The sequence below is a fragment of the Marmota marmota genome, unplaced genomic scaffold (genome assembly GCF_001458135.2).
Source record: "Marmota marmota marmota unplaced genomic scaffold, marMar, whole genome shotgun sequence".
In the NCBI taxonomy this organism is placed as follows: domain Eukaryota; kingdom Metazoa; phylum Chordata; class Mammalia; order Rodentia; family Sciuridae; genus Marmota; species Marmota marmota.
In genome coordinates this window covers 8,050,001-8,065,021 of record NW_026000101.1, presented here as the reverse complement: position 1 = coordinate 8,065,021, position 15,021 = coordinate 8,050,001, and the positions used below count along the sequence as shown (strand labels likewise).

At 41.4% G+C, this 15,021-nt stretch overlaps 1 protein-coding gene across 3 annotated transcripts in view; it reads right to left on the bottom strand.

Annotated features, from left to right (window-relative positions):
* The window catches only part of Abca1 (ATP binding cassette subfamily A member 1), a 135,150-nt gene that overhangs the window by 113,833 nt on the left and 6,296 nt on the right, over positions 1-15,021 (bottom strand). For 2 of the 3 annotated variants that reach the window (XM_015492234.2, XM_048783273.1), the window contains exon 2: positions 1,058-1,219. In XM_015492234.2, the coding sequence (XP_015347720.1) occupies positions 1,058-1,123 (66 nt within the window). In that variant the 5' untranslated portion in view covers positions 1,124-1,219. Of the gene's footprint in view, positions 1-1,057; positions 1,220-3,307; positions 3,357-15,021 lie in introns of all 3 variants that reach the window. The other variant, XM_048783274.1, reaches the window with a different exon arrangement.

The following is a 15,021-nucleotide window of genomic DNA, read 5'->3' as shown; positions in this document are numbered from 1 at the left end:
AATTTGTAAAAATACACATGGGTCATATAGTTATATCACAGCCTATAAAAGATATATATCTAGTTATATATATGAGCAGACTTAAGTAACACTAAAATCAAAATTACATGAACAAAAGGGTATCCTGACATTTTTTGTTCTTTTAAGGAAGGTCCAAGCATCACTCTACTTTGAGAAACACTGAAATAAATTCTCTCCAAGGTTATTTACTGCTATTTGTGTTTCTGAAAGATGAACATTTTTTGGATCCAGATAAGTTGAGCTTCATTAAGACAGTGAAGTGGGGATGCAGGCTTGGAATTCGGGAAATAGGCAGAACAGGAAAGAGAGATTTAGAAACCAACTACAGAGAGATGTAGCTAAGCCAGGAGGACTAGATAGAATCACTAAGGAGGGGTAGCCAGAGGTAAAGCAGCAAAGAACTGACGCCTGAGCTTCAGGGAGATCACCCTGCCTTTTAGCACTCCTGTTCCTTTGGAAAAATACCAAGCACCTGTGCATTAAAGATGACCTCCTCAGGATTACTCAAGGCATTACTGACCTATCTGGGAGGTGAAAGGCATAGAATCCTCCACAGAAATAAGACAGGCCTTGCTTATCATATTCCTCCAGGCCTACAAAGTTGGAAGGACAGAGCACAGTCTGACACCAAGAGATCCAGGAATTGATCTCTAAAGCTGTGCCATTATCTCACTGCACTCCCAATTCCCAGAAATACAGGGGCCCATGTGTTGCTCTTAGAAAGCCAGGAAGCTCCCAGGGCTATAGCAAAAGGAAATACTGGTGTGAGGTGGCCAGTGGCAATTATCTATTAGGTTTCAGAAGTCAGAACTCATGGGTCTAGGGGCTAGCACAAACCAAAGACAATATTCCTGCCTGGTTGCAAATCCTCCCTCTATGCCAAGCCACAAGGCCACATCAGGATCGCAGAGTCCTGGGTCCACAAGTGCCAGATCCATTCAATCTCTCTGGAAATCCAGAATACTCCCTTCCCTCCCTCCTCTAACCCGCTATGGAGGAAAGCATGAGAGAGTCCCGCAGAGAAACCCACACTTACTGTTTGTCTTCTTCTGAAAGTGAGGTTCTTCCACAGCAGCAACCTCAACTGAGGCCAATAGGCCATGTTACCTCAGCCGGCACCCAAAGCAACCTGTGTGTGGCTCAGGAGCCCTGGAGGCACTGGCCGAAGCTCACAGCAGACGCTGTGGCTGGTCATTAACTGAAAGATAAAGCAGAAGAGGAGACAGCCGTCAGTTACTGATGCAAAGTCATACACCAATGAGGGCCGTGGCTCCAGCCCTCTCACCTGAGACCGCCAAAACCCAAGTCTACGTCCTAACTGCTCCTCCATGGTCAGGTATCCTGGACTCCAGCCAGCCTCAGGATACTCCAGCAAACAGGGCTTCAAACTGCTGCTTTCTGGCAGCAGACTGGGAGCTAATCATTATAGTCCTAATCATTTGAACTCCATTGGTGTGATCATTTGGGAATGAAAAATGCACTCAGAAAAACAGATTCAAGGGAGCAAACTTAGGTGATCAAAACACCGAGGACAGAAACGGCACATTGGAATCCCAGACCTGTTTCCCTTCTCTAAGAAAGTAGCTCCCCTTACATAAAGTGTCAGCAGCACTGATAAATTTTGCCTCAAGCCTGGCGTGACTATTATGCTATTTCCTAAAATTCAATGCAGACAAAATTTTCATGTGGCCACAAAGTTGGGTCCTTCAAATGATAAATGGCACCATCAATAAAGCAGTTTCCCTGTCTGGAAAGCCTCAACGTGACTTTGATGACTGTGAATAAGCACCAAAGAAATGCCACAATATCTGGCTCCCGGGTGATAAAGACAACCTGAGAGCTGTGTCTCTGTGGAAAGAAAACAACATCCCATAGAGAAGCAAGGGCTGCTGAGGCAGACACAGCGCAGCGTCTGTGAAACTGACAAGCTCCCACGGCCCAGGCATATGCACACTTCTGGCCCTGTTCAACCTGCACCTGGGTGCACGGCTGACTACTCCTTGTCAGGTGTCACAGCTGCCTCCTTTGGAGAAGGGTTTCACCATGCTGGGACAAGGAGTTCTCATAAACTGGAGATACAAGATTCTGTGTGTTCCAGCTGTCCACCCAATAGCTGTATTTATTGAATGCTGAAATAATCCCAAGGAATTATGCTAAAGTTAAAGTTGAGAAAGAGGCAAAAAAAAATGAAAAGTGAAAAGAGAGAGAGAGAAGAGTGTGAAACACACAGCTTAAAGTCGTACCCTGTCAGTACTTGGTAGTCATGAACCCTCAACAGAACCAGAAACTTTATTGGTATAAATAAATAAATAAATGATGATTGTGGCTTCTAGTGGCACAGGGTGGGACATTAGGCCTAAGGAACCAACAGCAAAAGGAGCTAAGGATGTAGAAACCATTTATGGATAAGAAACCAAAAACTGGACCAAAAATCCTTGAATCCAGAGGAGCTCTCAGTGTGCAAAGGTCACCCTGCAGTAGAATATTATCCTTTGTTCCCCACTCTACAAAGACTCTGATTAAAATCTTCTAGGGAAGCAAAGAGACTGGAGGAAATTTCCAGTGTCTGAGAAGAAAGGATGACCTATCATAAGTTATTCTACTTCGTTCTTTAGCAATTCAATAAAACAGGAATTCTTTCGAGATAGTCAAGATCTTTCTTTTCTTTATTATTTGTTCAGCAAACTGCTAATAGACACAAACCTCCAAAGTTTCTCATGCCACAAAGAGAAAGACTTAAACCAGAACTATCACACTGGTTTGCAGTTCCTTGTTTAAAGATGTCAACTGGACTCGTGGCATGAGAACCAGAAAGGCATCGGGAGGCCCGCGTTTATAATCCCAAATTGTTTTGTAAATGGCTAAGGATTAGGACAGGGTTTGTACTCCAGAACTGCCAAAAAAATAAATGATTAACTAGATTTTTCTCCTGCAGAAAGCTTCTCTCAGGGAATCACTTAGTTGATTTATATACTACAGGAACCTTTTCAGATCCCCAAGGTAACATTGAGGAATCTAGAACAAAGTTTGCTATTAAAAAAGGAAAAACTAACCAACAGAAAGCAGAATTAGCCCCAGTTTCCCAAGCATGTGTCCATGGCCAAGGCTTCAGGGTCGCTGAAGGGGGTGATAATACCTGCCTGCCGTGGCAATCCGAGGACTAAATGAGATAAAATAAGTTCCCAAAACAGTCCAAGGCAAAACCTAAGTTGCCAAAGAAATATGAGTTCCCATCTTCCTACTTATATTTCTCTGTTTTAGTATAACCCAGATAAATGGTTCCAACCTGTTCAAACTGGTCATTCCATTATTTCTAGCAAATCCATTGTGAGTTCCTGGAAAGGAAGGAGAGATCAAGTAAGAAGGATGAAATCTGAGTGGCCTAGAGCCAGGGTCTCCAGGGCTGAACCCAAGTATAGAATTTCCTTCCCTCAACTATGCACGGAGAAGCTCAGAGGAAGAGAAGAACCACCAGAATGCTCATGAGAAAAGGAGGAAAGGAAAACCAGGAGGGGGTTTCTTGGACGGCATTTATATAAAATTGCATTTTTAGGTCTTCAAACATGGGTGCGGACCCCACAGACCCTCAAGAGACAAACGGATGGTTAGCAAGAAGTAGCCCAGGGCAGCAGGAGAAAGTTCTACTCTGGCTTCACTGTGTGCAAACAGGCAGGCTTCCTGCCCCAATTCCTCCCACCTACCTTGGCATTTCCTGGCCTCCTACACAATCCCCCACCTCCGCCCCCGTCTCAGAGCACAATGATCAAGGCTGGGAGCAAGTCTCTCCAAAGAGAAGGGTTTGTCAATGCCTGAACCCTTCTGCCCAGGTAACAAAGCCAAAGGGACATTACCACATCAGTTTTCCAAGGAAGTGAACAAACAAAACCAGAAACCATAAAAAAAAAAAGCCAGTACTACGTAATGTACTGGATTTCTCAATGTTTCAAAGCATAGCAGGCTCACTCCTGCCCTTCTACACATTTCCAGTTACTGGCTGGAAAGGATCCCACTTCACAATCATCACCAGTCAATAGGCTACTCTCATCTTGCTCCTGGAGAACCACAACAGCCACTTTACTGGCCTCCCTTCCTCCAGTCTTGCCCCACGTCCATCCCTTTGACCCACAGCACCTAAGTTCTTTGACCAAACCAAATATGCCATTCCACCATCCTTTCCAGCTCCTCACCGCCCTGAGGATGAGGTCCAATCCTCCACAAGGTTCACCAGCCTCTGGCCTCCTAGCTGGGACTCCAGCCTACTCTCTCACCATTCCCCACCTGCTCAGCAATGCCTGGAGCTCTGAATCACAGGCTCCGGCTGTGGTACACTCAAGGACCGCTGGGAATTCTCGGGTGTGTTCCCTTGTCCTTTCTCCAGCACTGTCACCCTGGCCAAGTCTTCCTCCACCTTGGGTCTCCACTTAGTCATCACTTCCTCAGATTCCTTTCCTGATCACCTCCCCTTCCTAGGTGGCCCCAGGGAGACCTCTGTTTTCCCTTATATGAGTATTCATCTTCTGGGTCCCGGTTCCTTCATGACTATTTTCAAAGACAATACAGGCAAAACTCAGGGGATGTTGACTTAATTAATTAAGAAAATGATAGACATGAGAAATAGGGTCTCAGCATTCAAGGGTGGTGACATTCACGGGCCTGTGGTAACTGATTTCACAAGCTTTACTAACTGATTCAGACAAATTGTCCCCAGAGAGGAAGCTCTGTGTACAGCAGCCTTCCACCTCACACTGAAGAGGGTCACAAAGGACTGCTGAGCTTGCCAGGTGGCTCCTGGGGCATCCTGGAAACTGTAATTGAATCTAAATCTGCTTCCCTTAAACATCAGGCTTAGCTACGGACTGAGCAACCCTCCCGAAGCCACAGGGACCGCTGAAATCCGTTTCTGCCAATCCTCAGACTCAAGTCCTAGTGGCGGGCTCTCTAGGTCTTGTCATCAGTCACTCAGGTGGGTCACTCCTGGCCAGAATTTGGTAATTTCCATATCTCAAACTTGTTTGGGGCATCATGGATCTGGAAGAAGTAACTACTCAAATGTGACAAATGTTTTTCTGAAATTTTCACTTCAAATGCCACTGATATTCTGAAGCTATTCATATCTACAGAATACCAAAGATTGCTAAAAATAGAATCATCCCAATAAGCAAAGATGCATAACATCACACATCGCAGAGAAATGCAAGTTAAAACCACACTAAGATATCACTACATATCCACTGAAAGTTAAAAAAAAAAGTGCTAGGGAATATGTGGAGTAATTGGAGCTCAGGACACTGATTGTGGTAATACACGATGAAAGAGACACTTTAAGAAGTTTGGCAGTTTCTTGTTAAGGTTTACATATACTTGGGACATCACCCACCGATCCCAACCTAGGTATTTACCCTTCAAAAGATGACAGTATATGTCCACACAAAGACATAAATATAAATGTTTACAGAAGTATTATACAGAGTAGCCCCAAACTGCAAACCATCAAAATGTGCATCAACAGGAGAATAAATAAAAATGAAATACTACTTAGCAACACAAAGGAACCAACTACTGATAGATGCAACATCATGCATAAATCTCAATTACCTTATGCTAGGAGAAATAAGCCATTTATTTGGCATTCTGGAAAAGGTGAAACAAAAGAGACGAAAATCAGGACAATGGTTACCAGGGGTTATGGCAGGGGAAGAGGATAGAATGTGTAGGGGCATAGAAATGTTCTCTATTAGAAGAGTGGTGGTAGTACATCTGTGAAAACGCATCACACTGCATAGTTTACAGGGGTGAATTTTACTGTATTTAAATTATATATCAATAAACCCAACACCAAAAAAAAAATCTGCCTTCTGTTATAATAATTAACATGCCTAAAGGTCAAATTACACCTTGGAAGATCTAAGAACCACAGAGTAGAAAGCCTGATTATTGTGTGATCCCCTCAGAAAAGAAAAAGTAGATAAACATTCATAACTACTTATTAATTCCACACACAACTGCAGCCTTAACTCGAAAGGCTCCCATTAGCCACAACAAATATTTGTCGAGCATCTATCATGTGCCAGGTGCTTGCAAGACCCTAGAGATTCAGCAAGGAACAAGAGACACAAGCTTCCAGCCTTCATTGGATCTCTGTTCTAGCAGAGAAGATGGAAAGTAGACAATAACTGTGGGTTGCCAAGACAGTGGGTGAAGGGGAGGAAGAGGAAGGACACAGAGCATAACAGGGAAAGGAAAATAACTCCTCTGAGGAAGCATCTTGAGGATAATGAAGTGACAGTGGCCCAGTCATATGCTACCCACAAAGAGGTCATTGAAATAACAGCCAATATCAGACATTCTTTTTACTTTCCCTAGACCAGAACTTGGAATGTCAGTCAGGCCCAGTGATGCTGCAAAAGGAAAAAATTAAAAAAAAAAAATATAAAAATAATTTTAAAATAATAATAATAAGAAGAAGAATAGCTCACAAGAAGCTTGGTAAGACAGGAGAAATGATGACCCTGGGCTCCAAGCTATTCTCCTCACCTCCCTTTCTCACCAAAACATTTTTCCCTTTTGAACTTGACATGTCCAGTTCCAAGAGAGATGAAAGAAGAGTTTAAAAAAAAATTTTTAACTTAAAAAAGAAGAAAGGAAGAGTTAAAAAGTCAAGGTGGGAGGAGGATTTATTTTCCCCAAATTTGGCACAGCAGAAAGAAAAACAGGAACTCCTTCCTGTGAGCTCTACCCTCTGTAGCACGCAGTCTATGGAAAAGGAGGAAGGGAACTTGTGCAGGACTGCCCTGCTACCAGAAGCCGTCCTCACATGTAACAAAAGGCTGATCTGGTCTTGCTCTTTCTTGCAAGAAATGGCCAGCATGAGAGCTCTGGCACCGGGCTCCTCTTGAAGGGTGGCAGTCAGTACACATGCCTTAATCAGGCATGTTCCCAGGAACAAGATCTCCAGGCAGGGACCACATCAATGTCAGGTCCCAAGGAGACAGAAGCCACCCCCTCTGGGCAGGAGAGAAGGGCCTTCCCAAGTTGATACTCTGTCGGATTGCTGTATTAGTAGTAGATGGAGGGCCTTGGGATTTTGGAGACCCAGTCCTACCACATGTCATGTAGTCATGTAGATAGAGAAGCTAAGAACCCAGAAGCAAGTGACTTAGAGCTGCTCCAAGGGAGCTCAGGAGATCACTTTTTCAATGACTCGCACTACTCCTTCCCACCAAGCTATTTTTCCTATGACTGTTTATTCCTCTGAACACATTTCTCTTATGAGTTCTATCCAAACAGTTCACATATCCAGAATGTACAGGCAGCAGTTAATTTCACTCTTCAAAACCAGTGATTATATGATAGCTATTTCTCTAAACTAAAAGTAAAAAAGAGAGAGAGAGAAATGTATATGTGAATATTGTGCTTTAAGACAAGTTTCCACATCATTACCAGAAGTGAGACAGAAGTTGCAATTTCTGACAACAGCTCAGTATCTCTCTTGATGAAACTGTTCATAAATATCCTTTTCTTACTTGAGGTAAGAAATGGACAAAGAGTGTACATATTTATAGTGTTCTAGATGTTTTATGTTAATAAACAACTAGCCAGTAAACTACAAAGCAAGAGTTTAATGCAAATGACATTAGACATGAACAGAAAGATGCCGGTGCTAAGGTTCAACTGACCATCTATTTATGAAATGTTGATGCAAAAGCAAGAATCACAGATGTGAATCATGTGCCCAGGCTCCAGAGAGATGTACAAGGTTCTGTAATATTAGGATATGAAACTTGTAAGCCCAGCAGAGCATGCCTGCTTTGGAAAAGGCCTGTTCTCTAATTGCCTCTCTGAATTGGCCATCTCTGGATCAGTAGCCATCTTCAGGGAAAAGTCTAATGAGGTTACTAAAGGCCAGAAGATCTGGCTCAAACAGGCTCAGCACCCATGATTGAAGACAGAATGTGGCTGCCAAGGGGGCAGGAGAGGATTTTGAGTCATCCCTGATTTCTCCCTTCAGCTTTAGCAAGCCTTAGGCTACTTTGACTGCCTCCGTTTAACTCTTCTGGCCTCCAGAAGCTAATGGGCTCTCTGTCCTTAAAGACATACTTGCTAGTACCCCTAAAATTGCACCCCTACACACACCCTATAAACTCTACAACCATCCCATGGACCGTCAGTTCCAATGACATCACCCTGAATTAAAAAGAGAGCTACCAAAGGGCCATGGTATAAAGGGTTGATACTCAGTCCCCCTGAAATTGTGTCCCTAAATTGTGATTTTAATACTCAAATTTGAGAAAACAAGGGCTAAGAAATCATCCAAGGTAAATGTCAAGGATAAAATGAAGTCATTCTACCATTCCAGAAGAATTCCATCATTCTAGAAGAAGCTCTACTAACACACAGCCCATTTTAAAAATATATAGATCCAATGAATTTTATTAATTCTAACTGTCTGTAACATGAGGTGGGGGGTTAAAAGTACCAAATTCATCATGCATACTTGATTATTAGTAACAATAAGATATGATAACTGCACACCCTTCTTTCACTCAGGAATACATATCCAATTCTCCAGACAAAATTATTTGTTAATAGCCAATTTTCTATGAAGTGTCTATGAAGTGAATATACAAAAAAAGAAAGAAGAAATCCAAGAATAGTGCATAAATCTATAACTAGCCTTTCTTTTGGGGGTACTGGAGATTGATCCCAGGGCAATTTACCGCTGAGCTATATCTCCAGCCCTTTTTATTTTTTATTTTTTTAATTTTGAGACAGGGTCTCACTAAGTTGCTGGAGCTAACCTAGAAATTGCAATCCTCCTGCCTCAGCCTTTCAGGTTGCTGGGTTTACAGACATGTGTCACCGTGCCCGGCTGTAACTAGTGCTTGAGAGGCATAATTTCTCATGTTATCAACAATTCTGTTTTAAAGGAGATCCTGAAAGTTTAAAGCTGTTTCTATCATGCCATTGACAGTTAGACAACCAATGATTCTATGCACTACTCTCAAAAATCCAGATGCTACCAGCTAAATGGTCTTAGGACCTACAAATCTTTGAAGAGTCAGGCTTTGTGGAAGAAGGCCTGTTTTAAACCCACATCCTTGTTTCATTGTAGTAGAATTATGGAGAATTCTTAAGAGAGCCCCTTTTCCCCTACTAGTTTCCACAGAGCGACCTTCAAAGGAAGATTTCAGCAAACAAAACAACTATTTGCTTTTTCTTTGGTGAGTCTATGTAGCACATAAGAAAATGAAACTTTCTCTTAGAAAAGAAACAACTATCAGCATTTTAGGTCAAAAGAAAAAAAAAATCACATTTTCCAACCATAATGATAATGCCAGAATAAAGGCAACCTAAAGAACAGGGACTCTCGCATTTACAAACACCGTGAGCTATAGAAACACCAGCAAACAAGCCCCACTCAGCAATCTGTGAGCTGCAGAAAGACTTGATGGCTTAATATTCCCTGTTGTATGGTTTTCCAAGAGGATTTTAGGAAAATGATTTTTAGCAAAAATTATTTGTTTGGCTTAATCTCTGAAAGGTCTTCAGACATCCAGCATTCCCCAAGCCTAAAGAGCGTATATTTTTAAAAATGCTCAAAGATATGAGGGATAGGAAAACCCAAATCTTTCACTCTTTCCTTTCCTTTGGATTTATTCTGCTATGCAGCAAACTCCCCCAATCCTTAATTCTTCTGTTTTCCTGAATCAACTGGTCCAGTAGGAAGAAAGACAGTTCTGGAGTCAGAGAAACTACCTTTGAATCGCGACACTCCTATTCACTGGCTCTGGGCCTAGCGACTCTGAGTCCCTGTATCCTCTCCATAAAGTTGAGCTAATAATGTATAAAGCATTTATCCAGTTCCTGTAACAGAGTAAGTACAGCACACAGTAGCTATTACCGTGATGAGAAAGGCCGACCTGCAAAGTGAAGCTGTCATCAGGGTGGGGCCCAGCGAGGGTGGGGCATTAAGTAAAGGAATCTCTCTTCTTTGTCTTCACAGGATATCTTTTCCCTTAAAGGCCTTTCCAGAGCAAACCGGCACTGGAAGAAGTGACAGTGTTATCTGGATATCCTGGAATCACTTTTGGCCATTGTTTTACCATAAAATTCCCTTTCAGGGGTCCCCACTCACCTGTACTGTTCTCTCCACACTTTCATGGCGTTCAGCTCCTGCTTTTTTTATATATATATTTATCTATTTGTTTTTGGTAATAGGTAGACACAATACCTTTATTTTATTTGTATGTGGTGCTGAGGATTGAACCTGGTGCCTCATGCATGCTAGGCAAGGGCTCTTCCTCTGAGCCACAACCCAGCCCTCAGCTCCTGTTTTCCTAACCCACAGCTGCTTTCCTCCAAATCTTCAGCAAATACTTCAGTTTTCCACTCCTTACATTAGAAATCTGAGCCTTGTAATTCCTACAACTTTTTTAAAGATATCTATAATAATCTTCAACAGATCAAATTATCAGATGGGCCGTACTAAATTATAAGCTGTATGCAGCAAGCTAGTGTGTCTCCATATGTTATTCTCTGCCATCCTGAGCCCAAGGATGACCTGGTGCTACATAAACATTTGTAGAATGAGGCCCTTGGGAAAAAACCTCAGGGATGAGAAAACAGTCAGGGTAGATTTACTACAGCAACAAACCAGAAATTTCACTGAAAGAAAAGGTTCAGGTACCCAAAACCACGAAATATTTCCAGTTGTGTTCAAAGAAGCAAGTTTAAACAGAAGAACATTTTATTCAATTTCCCTCAAAGTGTCTGTAGTTTGTTGGGAAAGTCATTCATCTTCATTAACTTTGTAAGAATAAGAGAGAATATGGAATTGGCCAGGCAGAAGCTCTGGAACCCTTGTGAACATGACAGAGACCCCTTCCCTAGGTGCTCACCCTAAAGTACAAGACTTTCAGTCTTGCTCAAGAGCTTGAACTCTAAACCCACAGGCTCAAGTCAAGAACTCACTCAAAAGCTGTTGACACCTGTATAAGATTTTTCCGTAATAATACTTTATTCCCTCCACTTTGATCAAACTGAGTCATCTAATCTCCAGGCTCACATCTAGTTCTAGCTCAGAGAGTGTGTGACCACTACCAGGACCCTTCTCCAGAAGGTTCTTTCACCAGCCCACTCTTGAGGCAGTGCAGGATGTCATGTGTCCCAGGCACCTCTGTTTTCACAGTCCAGTGAGAGCCAGCTGACGAGATAAGTGAGGATTTCATCAAGGTGCCAGGCAGGGCACAGAGGAACAGGTCCTGCCCTCCAAGCCTAATAACTGAAGTCCTCCTCTAAAGTAAACCAAAACAAGCCACTTTGTTGGCAGCCTAAGTTAAGAGAAGAAAGAGGAATCAGATCATAAGTTTAAATCCACATTCTACTTGTGATTCTGAAAAACAAGAACTTATAAGGCTTTCAGCTTTAAAAAAAAAAATTGCAACATGAACACTATTATTTGAGATCTGGGAGGATCCCACAAAAGGAAATACACCTGTATTACTCCAGTATTATCAAAGATTCTGTTTATTCCTTGTAAAAAGTGCCAATGTGGTTAAGATTTTCACAAGTCAAATATTCCATATATCAAAGAAAATGTTCTCAAGGAAAAATGGAACTAAATTATTAGGCGGAACTTCTGCTAGTCTCCTGTTTTTCAACTGTGGTTTTATGGTGGCATTTAAGTAACAGTGTGCTAAGTGTCTACTTCAGGAGACCGCCAACTTCCCCAGATGCAGCTCCGCCTGAGGACAAGAACTCTGTTCCTCTCTGCAGGCTCCTGGGGCAATCTACTCCCCTTAATGGAAGCCATTTGAACCAAGTGTCAGACAACCCTCCATTTGCTCCCCAGAGGAGAAAGCCATGCTGTGACCATGTGAAATGTTACTGGCACTATAAACTGGAAAATGACACTAATTCCATTAAATTTGCAAATCCTGCAGCAAGACTGACAACTGAATAAATACTACTTGACCAAAAGCTTTCTTTATTTTGAACTCAAGGTCCTTTACTACAATTAACACAGTCATCAAAATTATTATACACACACACACACACACACACACATATCTGGCCTCAAATCACAACTAATCTTAACCAGGCAAAATTAGCACAGGATTTTATACTTTTGCATAAAGAAACAGTGCCTGGAAATTCTCAACATTCAGGATTTCTACAAATATTCCCTTCTCATTCAAATTGGCCCAACAGATAGAATAAAAAAAAAAAATGAGACCAGCCTGATATTTAAGATTTCCGTTTCAATTTAAGCTGACAAGGACAGGATTTATAGATACAAATTCTTTTTTCTCTCCCACATGGCACTGTAAAGAATACTCTATGGGTACAGTAGAAAGAAGCCTGGACTAAAGACACAAAAGACTTAAGAGACTTCCTCTTTCTCTTTTGCTCCCTAGCCATGAGGTGAGTGATTTTATTTGCCACTATCACCATGACGTGTTGCCTCGCCACAGGGCCAATTGAGGTACTTGAATCCACAAAACAGTGAGCCACAATAAGCCTTCTCTCTTTACAAGTAGATTGTCTCTGGTATTTTGTCATAGTGATAGAAAACTAACACAAATGCAGCAAGTTAAACAGTACAAACTCAGGAATCAGCAAGACTTGAATTTGAATCCCTGGCTCTGCCATTAGCCAGATACAGGAACCATGAACTTCTCTCTGTCAGGTGCATCATGTGGAAAATGGGACTAAAACAGACAACCTCAACATTTCCTCAAATGTGAAAGAGTCACACAAGACAGATTAAAGTAATACTCAGAGGGGTTTAAAAGATGGACAGGCACGGTACTAAACACTGAATCACAAAATGGGAAAATATTGTTGCTTCGCACTTCTTTAGCTCAAAACTTAATTACATAAAGGAGATAGTTTTTGTTTAGTCTTTTCTTCGGCACCTCTTTTTTCTTGATAATTTCCCTTTTTAAGAAAATGAGAACAAGTTTCTGAGTTAATTAGTGCTTTTGGAAAGCAATATTTTATAGACAGACGTCAACAAAAGTGATTCCATTTCATTCTAATTATTTTTAAATTACCTTCTATTTACAACAACAGTTTTTAAATTGTAGGCTTAATGGAATGTTAATTTTTAAAATATATTGATGATTACAAAAATGTAAGCCAATTTAAATAACTTGAGCCATCTTGAATGCTACCTGTCCCGGGTGAATATTAAATGAGATAAAAAGATGATGTGCAGGAAGCCCCAACTCACAGTGGGCTTTCATTAGCCATGTGGTGTGGTTGATGGGTCAAATTTCAGTAGGCAAATATATGAGTTTAGGACACAGTGAAAACAAAGGCAAACACGAAAGATGGATGTGAGATTCTAGAACAACAAGGAGGGAGAAGTTCTCAAAGCAGAAGTTAGAGAAAAGATAAAAACTGTAGAGGGAGATTCATTTAACAGTTACTGAGCGATACAATACGTCAGTCACTCACCAGGTAGTTCCTTCTAATACACTTCTTATAATCTGGGACAAAGTTGTCAAAATAGATCTGAAGCTTGTTTTAAAGAGCCTTGAATGCCAAGCTAAAGAAGTCATTTACAGCGACAGATCCTTACACGTCTTGACGTTTGTTCAGAGCCTAATATTTTATATGGTACGTGGTGTTTAATAAACATTTGCTGAACAAATGAATTTCAGTTTAACAATACTGTTTGGATATTAGCACATTTACTTTCAAAATACGTAAATATTTTGTAGTTGTTGTTGTGACTGTCAATCGTGTAATTCCTCTTACATCCTTTTCCCAGCAGCAGAGATCAACCACACTCCAGCTAAAGTAAACTGCCACCTCCATTCCAATGCCCTGTGTCTGAAAGTGAAGAAAGGTCTGCAGGTCATCTGTCTGAGCTCATCAGTTTGGGCCTTTGCTTTCTCTCTGCATTCCCAATAATGCTGCTTTCATCGGTATTGCCTTTATGTCAAATCTGGATCATCTAAATACCAGATCCAATCGATTTCAAACTGCCACCTCCAGAGACTCGTTTCTTTAAGAAAACAAGCTTAGTTTGACTTGTGGAGAAAAATTAAAATTAAAAATAAAAATAAATTATTCCAAACCTGGTCCCCAAAAGGAACTTGGCAAAACGAGAACAAGCAAGGATTTGACACCCAAGCAACCTCTTAGCAGCTCCTTCCCCTATCCCCTAACCCTGTCAAGAACCTTTTGTTCTTCCTCCCAGTCCTAATATGATTTCTGAAGCAACAAATTCAGGAAATATTTTAGGAAGTAATGGGTCTTATCCACCTACTCACAATGAAGTTCTTCCAAGCTCTTTAGAAATATCCCTATAAAGTTAGCCCAATTGTCATACAGCACAAGCACCTGTGCTATTTTCTTGGAGGCTGAATGAGTCTTAGCAGTCTTTTATTTTTTTCCTTTGACCTGGCTTAAGTATAAAAAGCAAAACCTATGCCCAAATTGGAGCTGTCCCAGATGGAAACATACTTTCTTTTGGAGGGGTTTTCCAAATGGTCAATCAGAGGGAAAACAAGAGTCTTCATTCAACCAAGTTTGCTCTATTGAAATTTATTAAAACTGAACCAACTTTCTTTCTTTGCATTTCAGATAAGAACCTCATTCTGAGACTTTGATCCAACTCTCTGTCCCCTCAATACAGATAAATAGGCAAATTCAACAGCTTTCTCTCCTCCACCTTCCTCTTCCATTATTTTCCTTTCTTTCATCCTCACTTCCTCAGAAATGCTCTGAAGCATTTCTGGGGTGCTTTTCCCCACCACTCCAAATCACACGAGGCATTACAATAATGCTGAATATGTCCCTTAGAACACATCTCTGGATGTCCAAAATCAAAAGACTGCCCCTTCTCCTATGTACAGGCCTGGAGTCAGAGGACCTAAAAGCTTGAAGGGCTTTTTAAAAGTCATGAAGTTTCATATCATAGGCCCACAATCTAAATCTCAGAAAAGTAAAATGACTTTCCCAGGGCCTCATGGTTTCTTAGTGATTTTG